This window comes from Tupaia chinensis, unplaced genomic scaffold (genome assembly GCF_000334495.1).
Source record: "Tupaia chinensis unplaced genomic scaffold, TupChi_1.0 Scaffold000165_2, whole genome shotgun sequence".
In the NCBI taxonomy this organism is placed as follows: Eukaryota; Metazoa; Chordata; class Mammalia; order Scandentia; family Tupaiidae; genus Tupaia; species Tupaia belangeri.
This window is the reverse complement of record NW_006159640.1, coordinates 304,666-328,621: the sequence shown is the minus strand read 5'-3', so window position 1 is coordinate 328,621 and position 23,956 is coordinate 304,666. Positions and strand designations below refer to the sequence as shown.

The window sequence follows — 23,956 nt, the reverse complement described above, 5'->3', positions numbered from 1 at the left end:
GATTAGGGACCAAATAAGAGTCGGAAAGAGAGTGAGAGAAACTCTGCTCTTGCTCTACAATGTGAGGAAACAGCGAGAAGGCAGTCACCATGAACTGAACCAGCTGGTACCTGATCTGAGACTGCTAGTCTCCAGATTTAGGAAAAATAAACCCAAGTATACTATTTTGTTATGGTAGCTCAAGCTGATTAAGATAAGATGGATGACGGGAAAACAGAAAAAGAGAAAAGGGGAGAAAGATGAGAAATGTAGAAAGAATGGAAGAGGAAGTAAAAGCAAGAAGAGAAGGAAGGCAGCATACGTGAGAGGGATAAGTGAGAGGAAGAGAAGGGAGACAACCTTCACTGAGTACTTAATATCTATATTAAGCCCAGTAAGTACTAAGTACTTTGTTTCATTTCATTACTCTTCATAGTGAACATTCAAGGTTTGTAATATTACATCCCTATTTTATAGGAAGAGAAAGTAAAGATTAGAGAGGTTAAATAACTTTCCAAGGTCACATAGTGAGGAAGTATACAGACAGAATTTGAACCCTGGTGTGCCTATACAGACTTCCTGATATTAGCTAACAATAGGACATTCCTCACATATAAATTGTGCCAATTTCAGACATTCCTAGGATGTGAAGATTAAGTGTTTCTAAAAGGGTCACCTTCAGCTCCTATCCCAAATTCTTAAGTAAGTCAATATCCTAAAAACCTGAATCTTCACTTCAGAATGCTCTGGGTTTGCATGTTAAAATTAAGGATGGAAAAAAACATGCACTAAGATACAATTTTAATGCATTAAGCATTCAAGAGCATAAGTTTAGTGAAAAGGTTAAACTTGAAGCAAGAATGTAACTGGTCAGTTTCCAATGAGAAAGCATTTGAATTCTAGTACATAGTAAGTTCTGAAATCTCTTCCCCCCTCGTTTTCCCCCCATGACCTGCATTCTCACTCAATTGCATTCCTTCTATTATTCTTAGATCATGATGCATATAAAACAAGGTTTATATTACATTTTAGAGAATAAGATAGACTGTCTCCAAAATACCTGTTTCAAGTTAACACTGAAGCAAATATAGTCTTTCATGGGGTTTTGGTTGTCGAAGAGCTGTATATGTATACATTTATGTCTTCTGCTTTGTATAGATGTCAGACAAACACAATGACAAAACATGAGTGGAAAGATACAGCGATGTCAAAAAATTACTGCCTATACAAAGCAGCCAAGGGGATCCCAGTTTGCAAGCTCTTCTTGATTCCAAGACTTGAATGAGAGTTCTATTAATCCTCTTTCATGCAGTTGAGAAAACAAGGGAAGGAAAGAGCTGACACCAGAGAGAAGACACACACACACACACACACACACACACACACACACACACACAGCAAGTAGATGCTTACATTTAATTACAACAGGAAGACAAACTTAACTGAAAGACATGGACATAAAGTCATTAGACCAAATTATCAAGAAAATGTGAAAAGTGATAGAATTACTTTATAATTATACTATGTAAGCCAGGCTTCATTGCCAGATATTTCTATGCCTCCTCTCTGTCAAGTATATACTAAGTGTTAGGACTTAAAAGATAAGTAAGACATCAGCTCTGAAGGAGTTTACAATATAGCTAATAAAAACATACATTTTTAATACAGTGAAATATTAACAAAGTGCTACTGAAATAAAACAAAACAAAAGCAACTAACCCAACTTGGGGAATAACTGCCAAAATTTTGGAACCCCTTCAGGAGGATCCATTGAACTCATATTTGGAATACAAACAGAAATCAGTCCAGAAAAATTGAAGAGCAAAAAAAAAAAAAAAAAAAAAAAAAAAAAGACTGCAGTTTTCGGGAACACGCATTTGCAGGTGGTGTGGTGACTAAGGGCAATGGATACCCTCATGACCAACCATGGTTCAAGTCCTGGACCTGGCGGCTTGCTTTTTCACTTTCTCTCTCTCACCAAATTTTAATTAATTAATTAACTAATTAATTAATTAATTATTTAAAAAATTTAAAAAAGAATACAGTGGTTCTGGGCTAGCAGGTAGCTTGGAGGTTAAGGCAGCTGGAACTCATATAGGCAACTCTGCAGTTAAAGTCCTGAACCCGGAGGTTTGAAAATCATGCCAGGTGCACGTGTGTACATGCCAAAAATTCCAAGAGGAGAATGGAGAAAGGGTTGCAATGTGGCCATCTCCCTTGAGGGGTGACTTCTTATTCCCACTCTCCCCTGTTTGTCTCTCTCTAGTGAACACACATACCCTATAGCAGAAACAAATAAAAATGAAACAAAACCAAAATACCTCAAAAAATATATAGTCTAGTGGTTGTCATACTATGTTTTCTGGATTAGCAGGATCAGTATCATCAGGGAACTTAAAATAAACGCCAAGTCTTGAGCCCATCTTAGACATATGAGATCAGAAACCCTGGGGTTGGCTCTCAGCAATCTGAGCTTTAACGAACCCTCTACATGGTTCTGGTGCTGCTGGAATTTGAGAACCACTAACAGACTACAATAAGCAAAACAGGTTGGAAGGTAAGGGTGGCAGGAGTGGGAGCGAGACAGAGGTGATGCTGGAGGGATGGGTGGAAGGCATATCTGGAAGGGCTTTGGATATTGTGAAAATAATTTGATGTCTTACTAAGACAATAATAGAGAGCCATTAAAATATTATAAATACAGGAAATAGTAATCATTTAAACTATATACAGCAATAAGATAGTTCCTCATGCCATTTCAGAGCCAAAAAAGACTCATTCCTGAATAGAAAAATAGCCACAGGGAAGGGAATAAATTCAGCCCTACCTTTCTTTCTGGAGTCTTTCTTGGCGCTGGTTTTCACAGCTACTTGAAGTTCTGTCTCAGTTGACATCCTACTAAATCCTTAGTCCACTTCACACAGATCCCGGGCCTCGGCCAGGCTCATTGAGAACTCCTCTTCAAGAGAAAGACTCCTCCGTTCAGAAACAACACTCCAAGCTGCACATTTCATTCACTCTTTGTGAGTGCTGCAAATTAAGGCAAGAGAACATTGAGAATAGTCACCCTTTTGAAGTTGAACAAAAACCATTTTTAAAAAATGCTCTGGCAGACATACAAAAACAAGACATGTACAAACTGCACATACAATTTCATGAAGCCACCAACAGGGTTTATACAGCAAAGGTAACAAAGCTTATCTGTAAAACTATTTCTTAAAGTAGGTAATTCAAAATAGATTTTCAAAACTCTGGATTTTCAAAAGGGGCCTAAAATCACACCCTTTTGTTTTCCATGATTCTTATTTTCAAGCACTAAATGCCACCCAGAAAATACAGCAAAAGCATGTTTCCTGACCAGCCCCATGGAGACATTTTCAACGACAGGGCACCCATCCATCAGACAAGCTTGATCAGAGCCTTGGCAGCTAAAGCAGATCACAGGGAACTGACCTGTGGTCTGTCCCTCAATAGTAGACATCAGAGGGGACACGGAGTTGACATACAATTGGGCTCCAAGGGTAAGGTGACAAATGGGGCTGAGAAACTTTCCAGCAAGCCAATTTTTATGTCAGCCTTTTCCTTAGCTATAAGAGCAAAAAAGCATTTAATGCGGGGGGAAAAAATAAAAGGAGGCAGACACACATTTCATTCATTCATTCTTTAATAAATATGCATGACACAATTGTAGGTACTATTAAATTCAGATAGTGTGCAAGGAAGAGAATAATGATAGTAACGATAATACAATCACTTCAATTACAGCTGACTTTTACTATGCACTTAGTATATCCAATGCCCTCAGCTACTGCTCCACATATTATCTCAGTCAATCTCATTTAAATTGAATAAATATATTCCCTTTGTCAAGTCAACAATCTTTCCCTGTGACTATCTTCCTAATAGTTGTATTTGGGAGTTTCATGGAAAATAAACAGTTCACCAGTTATTCACCTGCAAAAGAAACCTACTGGATAAGGATCTGTGAACTGTACTGCCAATTCTTAGCTCATTCCACAGATCGAGAATTGCTTAATCTAAAACGATTGACCTCAAAGGCCCATTTTTGTTCAAAAAGAATAATGACCCAAACCTCTTTCATCACAATTAAAGACAGTCAAAGTAGAAAGTCTAATATAAAAGTCACATAAAATTATAGCAAGGATTAAATACGAAGAAATTCCCACCTTGTCCAAAGATAGTGAATCTGTTTTTGTCTTTCGATAAGCTAATTTAGGTCATCAGGGAAATCAAAACGTATTTTTCTATGTTTTCTATGCAAAAAATGCATCATGACTTTACTGATGACTCAATAGTTTTTTGTTTTTGAAGAGTTTTTTGCTATAGGGTGTATGTGCTCACCAGAAAGAGAGAGACAGAGAGACAGAAAGCAAAAATTCACACACACACACACACACACACACACACACACACTCCCCAGGGGGAATGGCCATGCTGCAATCCCTTCTCCTCCATTGTCCTCTAAGGATCTTGAGCACACACGCAGATGCACCTAGTGTGAGTTTAAGCCACCAGGTCTGGGACTTGAACCATGGTCACGTCCATGAGAGTCCAGGGACATAGCCATTATGCCAACTGCTGGTCCCTGACCCAATAGTTTTTTAAAGGACACTGGTCCCAAATGGAAGTTCATGAGCTAGAGGATTTTAGGCTAAAACTAACTAAAGGGGTCCACAAAACCATACACAGAAAATAGGATTTCTTCTCCCACTTTTGTGCCATCCATCTGTACCACAGTCCTTAGTACCCCCTCCCAATCCTTTACAATTCTTTCCCTCTAAAGGCAATTCTCCATGGGAGATGCAAGTCTTAGAACTTGGTTACATGGACATAATTAATTTCCCTAATAATATTTATCATTGTATTATAATGAATATTTACTAAAACCCTACTATAGGCCAGATACAAATACTGCCTCATAGTTGGCTATAGACATTCACTGTACAGTTGTGCTGGCCCAGGGTACAGTCAAAGCCTGATTCCAATCCTCAGAGATGCTTAGTCTACCAGAAGTAGCAGTACCTAAGCTGCTAAAATACAGGTACAAGACCAGAGCTAAATCAGGCATAAATACCAAGCATGCTAGGGCACAAAAAAGGATATATTCACCAGGCTTGGAAGAGTCAATAACCCTTCACAGAGGGTAAACCCTACTTTGAGGGATTATAAAGAATGATGCTCTGTCAAATGAAGGATAAGGGAAAGAAATAGTTTCTCAATAATTATAGTGTTGGATTGCTAGGGAAGTCATGACGCATTTTTGCATAGGAAAACATAGAAAAATATGTCATGACTTTTCTGATGACCTAATAGAATGAAAGAATAAATGGTTGTTTCAGGCAGTGTCGGCACATGGAAAGTGGAGGAGACTTAAAATCAATAACCAAGCTTACAGAAGGCAGAAGTCTAGTAGGGAGGTGATATATTTTCCCCTGTATCATTCTCCCTTGTCCTATTCTCTTCCTAAGCAATTTCTCTTCTAAAGTCTGTCTAGACATTCTACTGACTCCTTAAGGTTCAGTTCAGAGTTAGCTTTGTAACCTGGTGGTTAGGAAAGCCCAATCTCATATGGCAGACTGCAGCTAGAATCTGGACACTGACAGTTCAAAAAACATGCCAGGCATGTATACACATCTGCCCCAAATCCTGACAGGTTGGAGAAATGGACAGGAATTGTAGTGTGACCAAACTCCACTGGAAGGCACTTTCTCTCTTCCCCTCTCTCTGTCTCTCTCTTTCTGTGACCATGACTTGTGCTCTTTGGCAATTAAAACAAACAAAACAAAACAAAAAGATTCAGTTCAAAGAGACATGGAATCTCTCTGTACTAACCTTATAACGTAATCTGGGGACCAATTTCACAACTCTGGTCACCTTCAAGCTATGTGATAGTGAGGAAGTTACTTGACCGCTCTTTGCCTCAGTTTCTTCATCTGTATAATGGGGCTGATAGTGCCAACTGTATGGAGATGCTGTGGACATTAGTATGATCACACACGTAACATGATGGGAAAGGTGCCCTGCACACCTCCTGACAAGCAGTTGATACATGTCAGGCACACGGTTCCCTGGGTTACTTGCTCAAGGCCACACGGCTGGCACGGGGCTATGAGTCTATCTTATCATTGCCCTCTAGAGAGGGAGTGAACCAGACAGGTGAGGTTTACTTTCTGAGGAAACTTGCAGAAAGTAGTAGAATCTATGATCTTTTTATTATGTTGGTTTGGCAGACAATAGGTGCCTAGACCATTAAAAACAAAAACAAACCAAAAAAGCAGAAGGAGCTAAAACGCATACATTGTACACAATTTCAAAGATTCTTCAAAGTCAGGTTTGGACCATTTTTCTCCCCTCCAACTTTGTAATCCTCCACGTAGCCTATTCCTATCTCCAGAGTCACTTGTTGGACAAGGTGTGACTGCGTTCGAGTGTTATGAGCATTACTTGTGGATTTCGGAAGTACATCCCTAGATCAGTCATGACCCAGCGCCACTCTGAATAAAACTCAAATAAAGCAGCTGCAGTATGGACAGGACATAGCTCGGCATGGACCCTGCCATTCCCTTTAATTTTCCAAAAGCCAGAGGTTGAGCAAATGCTGTGAAGTAACTCCGAATTATTTAGGAAATTCATTTCTTTGTAATTAAGGAGATTAAAGTCCTCCAGGGCCAGAAACCATGTGACAACTCAAATCATTTTTCCAGTAAAAGCTGTGAAACCCTATCAGTTAAATTCAGGCTCGCCTAGAATTTTGAAATGCTTCAATAATGTTTCTGTGCTCCACACAATCTGCAGTAATTTAATATTCCTGAAGTGTGTCAGGTTTTTTATAATGAGCTCTTCAAATCTAAATGTGAATTATGTAACATTCCACTACAGACGTTCTGTCTAGTGAACTGCTTCTAAAATGTGAGATTCCATGTTCAGAGATGGGGTGGGGGGTGGGGGTGGGCAAAAACACCAAACCACAAAACAGAGAAAACAGATAGGCTTCTTTTAAAAAAAACAGAGCTGAAAGGTTTGAGTGGCTACAACAGAACACACGCACACTGCAACACATACTGCAGCACAAACTTGTTTTCTCTCTCCTCCTACTCACCCCTCTCCTCATACAGCCCCACAGTAACATAGTCAATGTTTATTGACAGATCACTGTTTGCCAAGTGCTATGTTAGAAGCTTTTCATATATAATCTGATTCAATCCTTTCAACCATGGGAAGAGTTAGCTATCACTGTTATTATCTTCATTTAACAAATAAGGAAACTGAGACACAGTTGAGGAACTTGTCGAGGTCATACAGCTAAGTTAATAGCACAGGGCAAAGCATGAGCCACTCTTCTCTCCAGCTCCATTCCTAACTCTCCCAGAAGCCCATCAACGGATTAATGGGTAAACAAAATGGAGTCGATCAACACGATGGAATATTATCCAGCTGTAAAAAGAAACGCCATTTTGATATGTGCTACAATATACATGAACCTTGAAAACATCCAACCAAGGGAAAGAAGTTAGATAGGAAAAGGTGCATAATTCATGATTCCATTTATCTGAACTAGCCAGAACTGATAAATCCTTGTCGATAGCACAACAGTGGTGGCCAGGGTTAGGGAAGAAGTCAAGGGTGAGGAAATGTTTGATGGGTACAGGGTCTCATTTCAGGGTGATGAAAATGTTTTTGGAATGTAATAGTGGTGGGGCAGCACAACATCAACAATGTAATAAATACCACATTTTGGTTGATTTTATGTGAATTTTACTTGAGATAAATAAACAACAAAGCAAAACTCCTCCCAGCCTGATATTAGTTTTATACGATACAGTAAGGACACTGCAAATTCCAGTCTAAAATCAGATGAAGTGGCAGCCTTTCCAGATCCAGGACCTGGAGTTTATGTGGCAGCAATCACATGTATTAAAAATTGCAATTTTGGGCCAGTAGGTGGTGCAGTGGATAGAGGTGTTAGACTACCACATGGCTGACTGTGGTTCAAGTCCTGGACCCAGCAGCTTGAAAATCATGCCAGATGTATGTGCGAGTATGCTCAAAATCCTGAGAGGAGAAGAGATTGTGGCATTCTCCCCCAGCCCCATGGGAGTGATTTCTCAATTTCTTTCTTTGTTGTCTCTCTGGGGAGCACACACACCCTATGGCAAAAACAAACAAAAAACTGTACTTCCCCGTCTGCATGTTCTGTACTTTGAGTCATTACACGAAGCTTCATCCAAACTATACAGCACAGAGAGAAGGCCAGTTATCAACAAGATGCAAAGATTTGCAACAACTCAAATATGAGCCTCAGTGTCCACATTAGTAATGACCAAATATGTCAAATTGGGCAGATAAATGAGATTCAGGCACTTGAAAAGCCTAGCTTAATCTGTAGCATGTTTCCCTTTGTATAAGAAAGGAAGAGATAGGAGTGGAGGATAGTAGCTGCTGCCCGACCTATGTTGATAGCACTCTGCCCCTCACCAATCCAGGAGCAACAGGGAAGCACAGGCTGCCTGGCCTGGGTTGGTCAGCAGGGAACCCTGCCCAGTCTGAAGCAGAGGAGGAGAGGCTACTCCAGTCCACACATCACAAGTTACACAACACGTGAATTGGACTACCACCTTTCATTCTATCCCTCACATCAATAATAACATTAAATGTCAATGGATTAAATTTCTCAACTAAAAGGCTAAAAATTCAGATTCAACTATTTTACATGTAAGCAGGTTTAAGTATAAATTCACAGTTACTTGATAGACAGTTGTCTCTATAGGTTTCATATTGGAATTATATTTGGGTTGTTGGGAAAGTCATGAGACATTTTTTTTTTTGCACAGAAAAACACAGAAAATTACATTATGACTTTCCCAACAACCTAATATAGTCATTATTATTACTATTAAGCATTGTATAAAACTAGATAATTGAGGAAAAGTCTCAAATGTTACAAGTAGCTGAGTCTTTCTTTGCAATGAATTTAAAGAAGGCTAAAATCAACTTTGTAAAGCCTATAAATCCCCAAATCACTGATTTTACCATGTCACTTTTAAAAATCAATTTTTAGTTTTGTTTTTGTTTTATAGAGGACATATTTCTTTATGCACAGTATAGTACTATGGTCCTACAAGAACTAACGGTGAGTAATTAAAATTTTTCTTTTTCTATCTCTTCCTCATAAGCTATTGCTGGGGCTGGCAGGTGGTATGGTGGTTAAGGGCGCCGGACTCTCACATGACCACCTGCAGTTCGAGTCTTGGATGTGGCGGCTTGCTTTTTCGCTTTCTTTCTCTCTCTCTCACTCTCACTCTGGCTCTCGCTCTGTCCCTCTCTGGTCAAATTAAAAGAAATAAATACATTAATAAAGCGAAATAAAATAATTTAAAAAATAAGCTATTACTATGTAAAATTTTAAACCTATCTCTAACTGGATCAGTAATTGATACCACAGACCTTTTCAGATTATAAACTCTTATCTTCCACAATCCTCTACTTGAAAATACAAATTCTTCTTTCATTGGTTATATTAAGATTATCTTTGTTTTAAAAAATCCACCATTAATTTATGATATTTTTGTTGTTTTATTTTTAATCACTTTTTCTTTAGAACTGTGTTTCACAGTAATGAACATCACTGCCAATTCAATTTTTACTTTCAAAATAACCAACAGAGCAAATTTTGAATGTACACAAAATAATGTAATGCCGGAGGTAGTCCATATGCTTATTACACACCATATACATGTTTTCAAAAACTATACCGTAGGGCCAGCAGATGGCATGGAGTTAGGTTAGTTAGATCCCACATGGCTGACTGCACAGTTCCAGTCTTGGGCCCCGCAGCTTGAAAAACATACTGGGCATCTGTGTGTGCGTGTATGCCCAAAATCCTGAGAAGAGACTTGAGGAGAAGATTTGCAAATGGCCATCCTCGTTGGTGCGGGGATTAATTTCTCGCTTTCTTATCTCTCTCTGGTGAGCACATGCATCCAGTACCAAAAAAACTAACAAACAGTGTACGTTACAAAAATGTGTAATGATTATATGTAAATCATAAATTACAATAAATAAATAAGTTTTAATAAAACAAAAGAAAGGAAGAAGACTCTGGACTTGAACTGGGATCTTCCCCATGTGGGACTTCTTTACAAAGTATCATGTTTTATTGCTATGTCACCATCTGGCCCCCAAAATAATTCCTTTTAACAGATGAGGAAACTAAGACACTGGAAATGTAAATAAATCACTCAAATTTAAAAAAAAATAAAGAAGAGGTGTAAATTTCCTTTTCTTTACAAAAAGAAAACAAAACAGACAAAAATGAATTTTTGTCTGTTTTGTTTTGGTTGTTTGTTTCAGTTTGCTACACGGCTCATACTCTTACCAGAAAGAGACAGAAAGATGGAAAGTGAGAGATAGCTTCCCTTGGGGAATGGCCATCCCACAATCCCTATTCCTCCATTTTCCTCTCAGGATCTTTTGGGCATGCATGTACATGTGCCCAGCATGTTTTTCAAGGGACCAGACCTAGGACTTGACCTGTGAAGCTGGCCATGTGGAATCCAGTTGCCTTAATTATCATGCCACCAGCTAGCCCAATAAAGTTGTTTTTCTACAGGAAGAGATGATGGGTGGTGGAGTGACTAGGTAGTACATAGTAGGGACATGGCATGGAGTATGTGTCTTATGACAGTCCTTCATCAGTTTTATTTGTTTTGAGCATTTCTTTACTTCCCAAAATAACGACTATACTTCAGGCTCATCTTATGCCTGCCTGCTCTAGTTCTGAAATCACTAGTATCTCCAAGATTCCCTGGTTCTTTTTATTGGAGAATGGTTGAAGAAACCAACATTCATTCAGTAGCTGGCTCATGGCAGAGGGTGCTGTTTCCTAGAGTATGCATTTTTGCATAACTTTCACATTTGAAAGCGTATTAATGTTCTGCATATCTTTAAAAAATAATTAAATTAACAAGAACAGGAAATAGGGGGAAGCTCAAAACTGAAAGCAGACCGAAGCAAATTAATCCAATTGTATGTGAAATGAACATCACAAGCAAGCTCACAGAAAGGACAGGGGAGAAAAAAGCTAATCAAAAAACTTACAAATCCAGTACTGAACTGCATATGTTCAGTTTTAGGCACTGCTAAGGCAGGAGGGGCAAACAAATCCCAACTCTTTTTGGTAAGCTTTCTTCAGGGCAAAGTTACTCTGGAACTACTTTTGATGTATTACAGGGTTGCACGAAGGAGTAAATCCACTGCTACTCGTAGAAGCCACAGTACTGTCTACGGAAGAGGACATCTTAAACTATGGAAAGATGGGGCTGCCCTGTAGCCTAGTGATTAAGGGAGCCAGATCCCACATGGCCAGCCACAATTCAAATCCTGGCCCAATGGCTTGAAAAACATGCTGGGTACATGTGCACATATTTGCAAAATCATAATGGGAAGAGGAAGGAGGGAAAAGGATTGAGGCATGACCATGTCCTACTAGGGTATGCTTCTCTCTCTCTCTCTTCCTCCCTCTCTCTGCTGAGTGCATGTTCTCTCTAGCAATAACAATAATTTTTTTTTCAATATAGAAAGTAGGAAAACAATGTGGGGATAAAATGGAAATCCAAAGTTTTAGGGTAAACTGATGCTTTATAAACTATACATGCCTTTCTATCTGAATGTATACGTGTATATGTACATATGTATGTGTTTCCATGCAAATATTCCCAGGTTCATGCACTAAAAGGTCCTGGAAGCAAAGATACCCCAGTAACCATGAAATACCTACTACACAGATTTTGGTTTCTTCAACCATTCTCTAGTAAAGAACTAGGGCATCCTGGAGAGGGGTGATTTCAGAACTGGGGCAGACAGGCCTGCAATAGCTTCCAATATTTCAGGAAGTAAAGAAGTGCTCAAAACAAACTAAATTGATGAAGGAATGTCATAAACAGTTAATCCATCTTGAAAGGACAGCCTAATCTGGAACAATTTAAACACCAATATAATTATGGGTGACAACAAATAATAAACCGCTGAAAAGAACGGGAGTCCATGAGTCCATATGGACAGCGAACAGATAAACAAATGGGAAAACAGAGGCTGCCTAGCTTAGAGTAGAACAGGTGCTGACTAGTAAATACCCAGGGGGTGCTGGAGTTATATTGGGTCATCAGAAAAGTCATGACACATTTTTGCATAGAAAAACAGAAAAAAATACAACCTGACTTTTCCGATGACCCAATAAAATCAACATCCTGCAGCCACTAGAGCAAAGACTGGTCAGGCAAGCAGCACCAATAGATGCTAAATTACAAGGAAAAATTCTTGATGAGGAGGATATTTGCAGATCTTAAGGTGTCTTTCCACTTTCGGTTTATCAGTTCCCAGGGGGGAAATGGGCACTTAGACCACGGAGAAATTGGACAATGCCTCAATTAGGTTCTCAAAATCAGCTTCAACAGAGAGGGGCAGATGGATGGCATGTGATACCCTGAGAAGAACACAACATCACTGTGCAGTATTACGTAGGACTCTGGTCAGGAATCTAATCAGATTTTACACTTTGCAATGGGAGAGGAGGAGGGTTGTATCTTCAAAAATGTCATAAAAGACAAAGAAACGCTATGGATATATTTTAGATGCAAAGAAACTAGATATAACATATATAACAACTCAATACAATATCTACATGGGATCCTATCATAAAGAGTATAGAAATGTTACAAAGGAAATTATAGGGCTGCTTTAAAAAAATGTGAATGGTAAATTAGGTAAAAATATTGGGTCACTGTTAAACTAACTAGATTTTATAACTTTTCTGTGGTTATGTAAGTGAATGTACTTATTCCAAAATATTAAGTATTTAGGAGTAAAGAACAAAATATGTGCACCTTATTTTCAAATGATTTGGGGGAGGGAGTGAATATATATACATATACATATATATACATACATATATATATACACACACATACACACATATATACATGTTTATCTATATATATGGATATATATATATATGTATACACACATATACATATAAAGACAGAAAATACAAACAATCAAATGTGTAAAACATCAGTAATAGGTGGATCTAAGTAAAGGGCACAGAATATTCTTTGTATATTCTTATTTCTATTTTTACCATAAGTTTTAGATTATTTTCAAATATTGTTTTAAAGCCTAGCTCAGACCCTAACACACAGAAGTATGCAACTAAGTCAATTCTGGCCTTAGTTTTCTTCTAAGTTTAGACCCATTCCAGTTCTGTACATGGCATGTATTCTAATCCCCAAGGCTAGCTGAGTTTAAAATTAGTTTATGGCTGTCAGTTCTTATTATAGATTCCAACTTCACTCCCGTATCTGCCCAGACCGTCTGACATGCAGAAGTCTCTGAACTCAGGTTGCTTGGAGCAGGTCTCTTTTTTCCTAAACGCTGGCCTTTCTTCCCAGACTCTGCGTCTATGTCTACTCTGACCCAAGGACCCCTGTGGGCTTTAATTACTCAGCTCACATAGGTCCTTCTTAGATTATTTCTCTCGCCAATCCCTAGGACTGTCATTAACCCATCAATTTTTCTAATGTATCAAAGACTATTTGATCTGGTCAAGTTATAAAAGACCTAAAATTTCCCCGTTCTGCACATTTGTTCAAGGACGAGAAAACAGGAAATAGTGAAGCTTTACTAGAACTCAGTGGTGGCACTTCTTGAAAGCTGTTGTGGTCGTAAGAGGTGCAAACACTGTAGGGACTTTTGGCAGAAGGGTAGTCATAAATACTTCGTCTTTCTCTACTAAGAAAGGACCACCATTCATGCAGCAATTGTAGAATCAATACCTGTTTTTCCCAGACTCTCTGAGAAAAATAACAAATTCACTGGCTGTGTTTCTGACCTTAAAACTGTGAATGCCACAAAGTTGAATAAATCCACAATATCAATGTGGACCCAGCCAAGGCCGTCTTGTAACAACCATAGTGATAGAAGATATCTCTTGGCCTGAGAAACTGTCTTTACGTTGCATTGTTGGTTAGGTTCACCACACATTTTTGGAAGGAGAGACTTCAGAATTTCATCCAGCTTGCAGAGAGCCATATAGAAAGTCACTCTTTTTTTTTTTTTTTTTTTTTGCTATAGGGCATGTGCACTCACCAGACAGAGAGAGAGAGACATAGAGACAGAAAGCGAGAAATCACCCCCCAGGGGGAATGGCCACACTGCAATCCCTTCTCCTCCATTCTCCTCTCAGGATCTTGGGCACGCACGCACACGTGCCCAGCGTGAGTTTTAAGCCACCGGGTCTGGGACGTGAACCGTGGTCAACTACGTGGGAGTCCAGCGACATAGCCATAACACTAACTGCTAGTTCCCTAGAAAGTCACTCTTTATAACAAGATAAAATAAATGAGAATACTGGAGTGAAGAGGAACAAAAAACTGGAAACGAAGGTGAAAGCAGAAGAATAGGACACCATGAAAGCCTTATGGCTACAAATGATAGGTTATATATTTGACTATGAGATTCCTAGAGGCCAAAGCAAAAAGGAAAATACAAAGTTACAGGTTTCACAAAGTCCATACTCAGATAAAACATTTCCCCCCCTTTGGACTAGAAGTAGAGGGTGAAATAGTACTTATGGGTCTTCCTGAAACCAATACAGTGTGGCAACAGAGGCATTAACTTATGAACTACTACTAAAAAAATTCCAAGAGGGAATGAATGTTTACTGTCCCTTTACATATGCTGAGAGTATAAAACTAACACTGAGAGCACAATACTAGTAATGATAATTTTAAATAAAATCAAAATATGTGGCCCAAATCTATTTAAAAGTTTTTTATGGACCAGATACATATATTTTTTTCTTTCTTTTTTTTTTGGAGAGATTTTTGCTTTAGGGCAGGTGTGCTCACCAGACAGACAGAGAGAGACAGAGAGATAAAAAGCGAGAAATCATCCCCCAGGGGGGATGGCCACGCCGCAATCCCTTCTCCTCCATTCTCCTCTCGGGATCTTGGGCACGCACATGCGCTCGGCATGAGTTTTAAGCCACCAGGTCTGGGACGTGAACCGTGGTCGACTATGTGGGAGTCCAGCGACATAGCCATTACGCTAACTGCTGGTACTCTTTTTTTTTTTTTTAAAAAAAAAAAAAAACTAAATCAAAAGATAATTAAGCGGGATCTTACTATACTTTCTCTGGTAGACTGGTTTTTCTAGGGTAAAACCTAGAATTAAACTATTTAAACTAGGTATTAGTTTACTCATCTGTAAAATGGGATAATGGGAGTCATTTCATGAATTTAAATTAATGGGGATAAAGGAAAAGTATCCGAAAGTACTTTTTGGAAAAATAAAACACTAGGCTCCAGAAGGCAAGCACTCTTATTATTCTGCTATCAGTGAACCTTCCACAAGGCAATGGTGGTGGAGACAAAATGTGTTTCTTTAATAAACTCAAAGCTTACAAAAGTCAGAACCAGGTTCCAGCAATATTAAAAGAATTTATGGGACAGCAACATGGCACACTCAGGAACATTTCATTTAACTAATGGATCACATAGTTTTATTAAGTATTTATAGCACCATGAAATTTCATTACATAAAACTCTTAGAGTATCAGAAAAAACAAGTATATAACCCTAAAATAATTCCATTAGTGTTTTCACTACTTGGGTCTCCAGTTCCATCCAACCGTCTCTTAGGTCGTTGAGAAAGTCATGACATATTTTTCTATGCAAAAAGAGGTCAGGACTTTTCCCAATGACCCAGTAGAATCCTCATGACTGATACTAACAGAAAGTGGCAGAATCTAAACAGTCAGCAGTCCAGGGCCTGCTGGGATGAAATGGTGCCCACTCTTCACTGAGTGCCTAGTAACTTTAGGCACTTAAGCTAAGTACTTTGAGCTTCGATTTCCTCATCTGTAAAATGGGGATAATTTTTATCTCACCAGATTTCTGGAAAACCGAATGAATAGAGCCAGATAAAATGTGGCTTGCCTGTTGTTCAGCTCACCCTTTCCCCTCCTCCCGCTTCTCGCACCTATTCCTTCCCCTGTAACATTGCAATGTTATTGTCTGCTCAGCTAGGGCCGACACCACCCCACCCTGAACAAAAATGTTCACTAGCCCCCTGCACAGGGCCTGGCTTATTTGATAGGCATCCCACAGATGCTTACAAAATGAAAGAAATCCACTTATTCACTGAACACACAGTGATTAAACAACTAGTCTGGTAAACCTCTGTTCTCAGAATGAAATTTTTAAAAAAATGATGCAACCCCAATCTCAAGGAGCTCACTTTGTTGTTGGAAGACAAACAGAGTGGTTGTGCAACGTGACAAAAGTTGGTATGGCGGAAATCACAGGATTCCTCGGGGACATACAAGACTGATTTCTACCTCAACCTGGGGCCAATGCTGGGCAGTGAGGTGGAGTTAATTAATAGTGGGCCACAGAGGTAAGACTTCCTAGAAAAGGAAGATCCTTAATTGAATTCTAAAAGACTAGTAAACATTAGTTACATTAAGAAATAAACCTGTGGACTATAGCAGTAAAGAGAGAGAAGACATAACCAATGATGGGAACTCAAATAGTTCCCACGGTGACTAGAAAAAAAAACAAGGTGGTGGGCTACAGAAGGAAGATGAGCCTGCAGAAGGGAGGTGAGCCTGTAGGAGGGAGGTGAGCCTGCAGAATGGTAATGAATTTGCAGAGGGAGGAGGGCCTGCAGGAAGGAGGTGAGTTTTCAGAGGGATGTGAACCTGCAAGGGGGGCTGAGGGGGTGGGAGGGGTGGATGAGCCTGCAGGAGAGAGACGAGTTTGCAGGAGAGGCGAGTTCATGGAGGGAGGTGAGCTACAGCAGGAGAAAGGGGCCAGACTGTGGTGGGAATTCACGCCCTGCCAATGAGGAGCTTCAGAAAGACCCTACAGGTCCTGTACTCTTCAAACCAGGGAGTGTGCAACCCAGAGAAGGCTCAAGAAAATCCACTGGGATGAAGTATCTGCAATATCTGCTTATAATTATTTTTTTCTTAAAAAATACTTTTATTACTTTCACATGCAGCTGAACAGTTGCACATGTCTGTACATTTCTATATAAAAGTTTATGCACTAGTGCTAATGCAGGGTGATTACTCACAGGTGACAGGACCCACCACAGAGGGGTGACAGGACCCACCACAGAGGGTTAACAGGGAAGTAACGGGACACAGTGTAGGTTCCTTCAGGATGACGCTAGTCCAGGAGCCACCTGGGACAGCAGCTCTGGACACAGGGAAGCCAACTGCTGCATTAGTGGAGTCACTGCTAAGTTCAAAAGCTTTTGCTCAGGCCAGGAGGTGGCATGGAACTTTAACAGGCTGGATCCCACATGGCCGACCCTATGTCTGGCAAATGTGTATGTGTGCCCAAAATCCCGAGAGGAGAATGGAGTAGAAGGGATCATGGCATAGCCATCTCCCATGAGGGGTGACTTCTCATTTGTCCCCCATCCTTTCTGGTGAACACATATGCCCTATAACAAACTTGAAAAAAGAAAAAAAGATAAGCTCTTTTTAAGAGGTTTTTGCATTAGGGCACATGCACTCACCAAAAAGAGAGACAGAGGTAATGAGAAGGAAAGTGAGAAATCACCCCCTCAAGGGGGTGGCCACGCAGCAAATCCTTTTGCTCTGTTCTCCTGAGATCTTGGGCATGTACGTACATGAGCCCAATGTGATTTTCAAGCCATGGGATCTGGAACTCAAACTACGGTTGTCTATGTGGGAGTCCAGTGATGCACCCATTACGCTATCTGCTGGCCCTAGGGTTATGCTCTTAAACTGTCTTTCCAAAGAGGTTGTACAGACCAGTCAGGTGGTATGATGCTTAAGGTGGCTGGATAGCACATGACTGACTTCGTGGTTTGAGTTCTGCGTCTTGGCGGCTTGAAAAACATGGCAATGCTTGTTTGAGAATGGAAAAAGCTGAGAGAATGGAGGAGAAGGGGTTGCAGTGTGGCCATCCCCTCAGGGGGTGATTTCTCACTTTCTCTCTTGGTCTTTCTTTCTCTCTGGCAAGCACACACTCCCTATAACAGAAATTAACAAACAAACAAAACAAAGAGGTCGTACATAAATGAGCCTTCAGAAAAAAAATGTAAAACATCCCCAACTGCTTCACAGCACAGCCATTATTAAATCACAGGTTCTGTCAATCAAATTAGTGCAACATCCATTTCCTAAGCATGGACTGTGTGCAAAGCAGGCCCTGGAGATGCAGGAGATTCAGAGAGAGACGAATTGAAGCTTGGCTGCTGCTATAGCCTCCCAGGTCAGGGTCTGGCCTCAGGTGGCCATCACATCTGCTTTCCCGCCCAAGTCCTAAAGGGGCACCTTCTTTGTCCTCCTTTTTAAGCAGGATGCAATCTTCACTTTAACCCCACTCCCACCAGCCAGACGAGGAGGCACCGTACACATTGTTTATTTGCTCTTCATGACTGAACGCCCTCTAGATCATCCCTGTTTCCTCCATGAGGTGTTTGAGTAACACCTCACTATTGCTATCCCCCGGGGTCTTGCAGGAAGAAAAGACAAGTATTTAATGAGGCCCTCCCTGTGAAGGGGATTTTAAATAAACAAATGCTGCATTTGGCAGCTTCACCTGCTGATTTACCTAAAATATATACCGCCATTATTTACTCTCCCTTCCACAAGCTGCATTTCATTATCTTCAAAGTTGACAATGGGAAAGAGAAGTACCGAGCCAACACTTGTAAGCAGTGTAAGCAGCGAGCAACAGATGTCCCCCAAGCTGCCTGCTTGGAGGGTGGCCCTGGGCAGGGCTTCATGCCGAGGCTGTCACATTCCAGTGACTGTCCCCACCACAAGGTCCATCACTATATTTCTCCTGAGAGCCCTGCCCACTGGCCCCACACAAGGTCAGCACTAACAGAGGCCATATTCTTCCCATGGAGGGAGGGAGCCCAGGGATGGGTGGCACACTTCCTCCTGTTACTGACATCCTATTTTTCTTCTCTCTTTTCAAGCATCAAATTTTTACCACCTTGCTTTTAAGAAAGAAGGAAAAAAAAAAAAAAAGCCATCACCTTCCTTTGCTTCACTAATGATTTGCTAGACCAATCTCAATTACTGTAAAATGGGACACAGGGACAGCTCAAATTTTCTCCACAAAAGGCTCTGCACTTGACGGGAAGCACCCAATTTCCACAATTATCTCCCTGACAAAAAGCACATGCAACAGCAATAACCGTGCGGCCGTGTTTTCCTGAAGCCATAAATGAGGATGGATGCTCCGACAAAGGATGTCTTTTTCTGTTGTTTCCTGATTTGTGAATGTATTTATTTGAACCATTCTCATGAAAACATAAAAATTCAATCACACTTGGAAAATAATGAGCAAATCAGCAACACGGGAAGCTGCTGCTCTCTGAGAAAAGCTCTCTCCCTGCTTCTACTGAGCACATCTCACTTCCAACTCTCCTCCGTAGGGAAGCCTCCGCTGACTACCCTCCTGCACCCTCTCTGTGGACACCACCCCACACCTCTCCTAGTGCGTGAGTCGGCAGGGACTCCCAAACTTCACTGAACCTCGCAAGCACCTGAGAAACTGCCCACCCCAGGGATTCCCATTGAACTGATCTGAGGTGCAACCTGGGCATTGGTGCGTTTAAAAGCTCCCCTGGTGATTCTAAAATGCAGCAAAGTTCAGGGAACACAAGAATGATGAAGAGAACTCACAGGAGCCCCACTCCCAGCATGCTTTCGCTCACTAGTCAGGTTGGTTGAGTATGTTATTTAACTCCCTGAGCCTGAACGTGTTCACTGCAAAATGCAATGACTCCAAGTACAGGGTGCACACGGCTGTTACACCGAATGACATCATCTATACAGAATGGTAACCACACTGTGGGAGGCAGAAAAACACTCCCTGTCCCAAAGGTGCTTGTGTCCCAATCACTAGGACATGATGTATTAAAACAGATGAATTAGATAATGGAAATTTGATCTTTTGAACTCACAAGGTTGAGATGAAATTGAGATTTCTGAATGCATGAGACCATAGAGACCTTGAGATGGGGTGAATGTATTTTGCATGTGGAATTTCAATCTTTGGGGGAAGAAGATGGAGTGAGAAAATCGTGACCTCCACAGATGATGATTCCCCAGTCCCTGGAACCTGTGAATCTGTTCTGCTACATGGCAAAAGAGTAGTGTGTGTTGCCACCCTGCTTCCTACTCTGCCCTTCATCCAAGTTGAGCCTGGAATAGGTTCCTCACTGACCCATAGCCACAACTCAGCCTAGCAGGAAGGACTGCATTGGAGCTGGACTCTAGGAAGATATGCATTTTCTCTCTTTGAAGATCTTGAACTTGTTAATACAGACTCTGCCCACTGATAATGGGGCCAGAAGTGAAAAAGATGCATGTAGAGAAAAACCAGGAGGCAGCAAGGCTATGACTTATGAGTTAGCAGAAGTAAGGACAAATAGAAAGCACTAGTTAGAAGACAAAATATATAATTAGGGGCCAGCAGGTGGCGTGGAGGTCAGGGTGGCTGGATCTCACATGAATAAATGCCAGGCATATATGCATATGTGCCCAAAATCCTGAGAAGAGAATGGAGTTGAAACTGAGGCATGGCCTCCCCCTAGAAGGTGCTGTCTGTTCCTTTCTTTCTGTCCCTAGCAAACACACAAACCTTATGGCAATTTTTTTATTTTAATTTTTTAATGGGGAGAGCAAAAGATCATTTTCAGTGAAAGTAGAAACTGAGCAAATCCAAAAGTAGGGAGTAATTCAAATCCCGGGCAATGAGAACATGATAGCCCAGGCCCCAACAGATATCCAGGATCTTTCCTGTTAGGAACCCATACCCATCCGTGCCCACGAGGCCAGGCTGCATGGCTATTCCTAGACTCTGAAAAATGTCTTCCTGCCTTACAGCTATGCATGATGCAGTGCCAGACCCCTCCTTATCAGAGGTGGGCTGCGACAAAGAACCTGAAGCTCACAGTCCAGTGCACTTACCTTCTCCTGCTGCCTGAACCCGTAAAATGCATCGCAAGTCATGTGGGATGACTGACGCAGGAAAAACCATAAGCATCTCAATATCACGAACACCTGGGGATGTGAAATTGTGGCAGCACCAAATCCCAGGTATGTGATCTTTGGCAACTCTCTTGAAGTCTTTGAGCCTCAATTTCTGCCCCATAAAGCTGGAAAATTGGTACCTCACTCATCATGGTTGCTGAGTAGAATAAATCAGGTAATCTATGCAAATTGCCTGGTACTAGAGGAGGTATTCATTACATATTGTTTGCCTTCCCTTCTCTCTATTTCATTTGCATCTAATTCGTCGGAATGAAAAGGGAGAGATTTCTGATATTTATTTCCTCTACCATATACTTGTTCGTTATTCAATGTACCCTTATCAGAATGAATCAGGAAACAACTACCAGAAATTTATTTCTACTATGATGTGAGATCTGATAAGTTAGCCTGACCTGCAGGCTTCAGTCCAGCACATCTCCCCAAACTCACAGCTGCGCTCCCTACCCTCACATGAACTGCACCATTTGGCCCTCCTAAGTTGGTCGTAGACACCAGAGCACACTGTGGCCATCCAATGCCACATCTCACCTTTCCAAACTCAGCTCACCCTTTGAGGTCCCAATCAGGAAACAGACAACAAACTCACATTAAGCTTATTCCAGATGACTTAATAAAAGGATTCTTTACACAAGGGTAGGTGGTGTTGTAGGAAAACCCCACAGGACAATATAGGATCCCAGGGAGAGAACCACAGAACTGTTACCTAGCCTAGGCCTGAAGGCTGATAAAGAAGGGGCTGCTAGAACTGGGAGGGGCCCCTTCTAAGGTTGAGAGAATTACTTTAAAAGCAGCAATGGAAGGACCAGCAGATGACGTAATGATTACATCGATGGACTCCCAAGTGCTTGACCACAGTTTGAGTCCCAGACTTACTTGGAGGCTTGAAAGTCACACTGGGTGCATGTGCATGTGTACCTGAGAAAAGAATGGAGGAGAAGGGATTGCAGAGTGGCCATCCCCTAAGCACATGTAGCCTATAGCAAACATCTCTCTCTCTCTAAAAAAAAAAAAAAAAAAAAAAAAAAGGAGCAGCAATAACACAGGGTGCTCTACAATGCTGACCCACACAAGAAGGCTCCGTTTGATACCAGAGACACCCCCCCCCAACACACAGATCACATCACATGCCCATGATGTAGGGCTGGCTGAGTCTGGGGGTGACAGCAGTATCAAGAACCTGTTAGGGAAGCACACTCTCATTCTCATAGAAGAAATAAACTTTAAAACAAAGGAGCAGTGGCCTTGGCCTTCAGTTTAGGAACAGTAAGCTCATGGCAACCCAGCAGGGAGAAAGCCCAAAGGCTGATCCAAAGCACAGACTTCACTCTGCTTTCCTTTCTTCCTCCTGCTGGGACTCAGCACTGGCTAATCCTAATAGCTGCCAAGGGGCCAGGAGGCCCCAGGCCGCAGGCTCAACAGGTCAGCTTCCTAGGGTCAGGAGGGCAGAGTGGACAAGGGCAGACAGAGCCCTCAGAGCAGAAGACATCCGGCTCAGCAACCCCCAAAGCCCCTCTTCTTGATTTTTTTTTTCTTTTTGCCAGAGAGGAATGTGTACCCGCAGAGAGACAGACATGGAGAAGGAGAGAAGAAAGCACCTCCCTATGAGGCATGATCATGCCACAATCCCTTTTCCCCCATCCCTACACCCCATTGAGAGTCTGGGCACACAAGCACACCCACTCAGTATATTCCTGAAGCCACTGGGACCAGGACTCAAACTGCATGGCTGACCAAGTGGGACTAGACTCTCTCAACTACCAGGCCATGAGACTAGCCCTCCATGACGAATTATCTCTCACAGCCCAGAGACTTCCAAATTCCTAAAGAACTGCAGGACTATATATCTCCTTGTGACAGAAGGGAGAAAAAAAGAAAGGAAGTTAAACTTAACATTCATAAAAATCAACTAGGCACCAAGGTCTATGCTAAGCCTTGTATATTCCTCATCACATTACATCTTTAGAATCTGGGGAGGAAAATACAGGTTGAGTATCCCTTACCTGAAAGGCTTGGGAACAGAAGTGTTTCCAATTTTGGATTTTTTTTTGGATTTCGGAATATATACATATACATCATAAGATACCTTAGGAATGGGACTCAAGTCGAAACATGAAGTGCATTTGTGTTTCACAGACAACTTAAACACATAGCTCAAATGTAATTTCATACAATATTTTACTATTACAGCATTTTTAAAAATTTGGCCAAAAGGCATGTGTGCTCATCAGAGCAAGACAGAGGGAGAAAACACATGAGAAAGCACCTCTCTTCTTCCCATCAGGATTTGGGGCATGCACATAAATATGCCTGGTGTGTTTCTCAAGCCACCAGGTCCAGGACTCCAACTGCACAGTCAGCCATGTGGGATCCAGCTGCCTTAACCACACACTACTACTGGCCCAAGGTTATAGCATTTTGAATTACGGGTTTGATTCACAAGAGGTCGAGTCCAGAACTTTCCACTTGTGGCATCTTGTTGCCAAACTGTTTCGGATTTTACAGCATTTCAGATTTGGGATTTGCGGATTTGAGATGCTCAACCTGTATATTATCCCCACTTTGTAGCAGTGGAAACTGAGGCACAGAAATGATGAATCAAGCCCCAGGTCCCATTTCTAGGATGGATCCAAATATGGAGTCCAAGTGTATCTGACTCTAAATATATAATAATATTTCCTAAAAGCCATCGCTTGCATAAATTATCATTTTTAATCTGCCAATGTTTTGTCCCTTGATAAGGGACACCTGAGGCTACATAGGGTCCCTAAAGGCCACCTAAGGCCACATATGGTCTATTGTATCTTCCTGTACCCATGTGCTAACAGGATATAAGAAAGAACAATATATATA

At 41.1% G+C, this 23,956-nt stretch overlaps 1 protein-coding gene across 1 annotated transcript in view; it reads right to left on the bottom strand.

Moving 5' to 3' along the window:
* DAB1 (DAB adaptor protein 1) overlaps positions 1-23,956 on the bottom strand; it is a gene marked incomplete in the record, with an annotated part of 348,250 nt that overhangs the window by 319,605 nt on the left and 4,689 nt on the right. Inside the window, 1 exon segment of the mRNA XM_027770885.1 lies at positions 2,807-3,009. Within this exon segment, the coding sequence (XP_027626686.1) occupies positions 2,807-2,873 (67 nt within the window).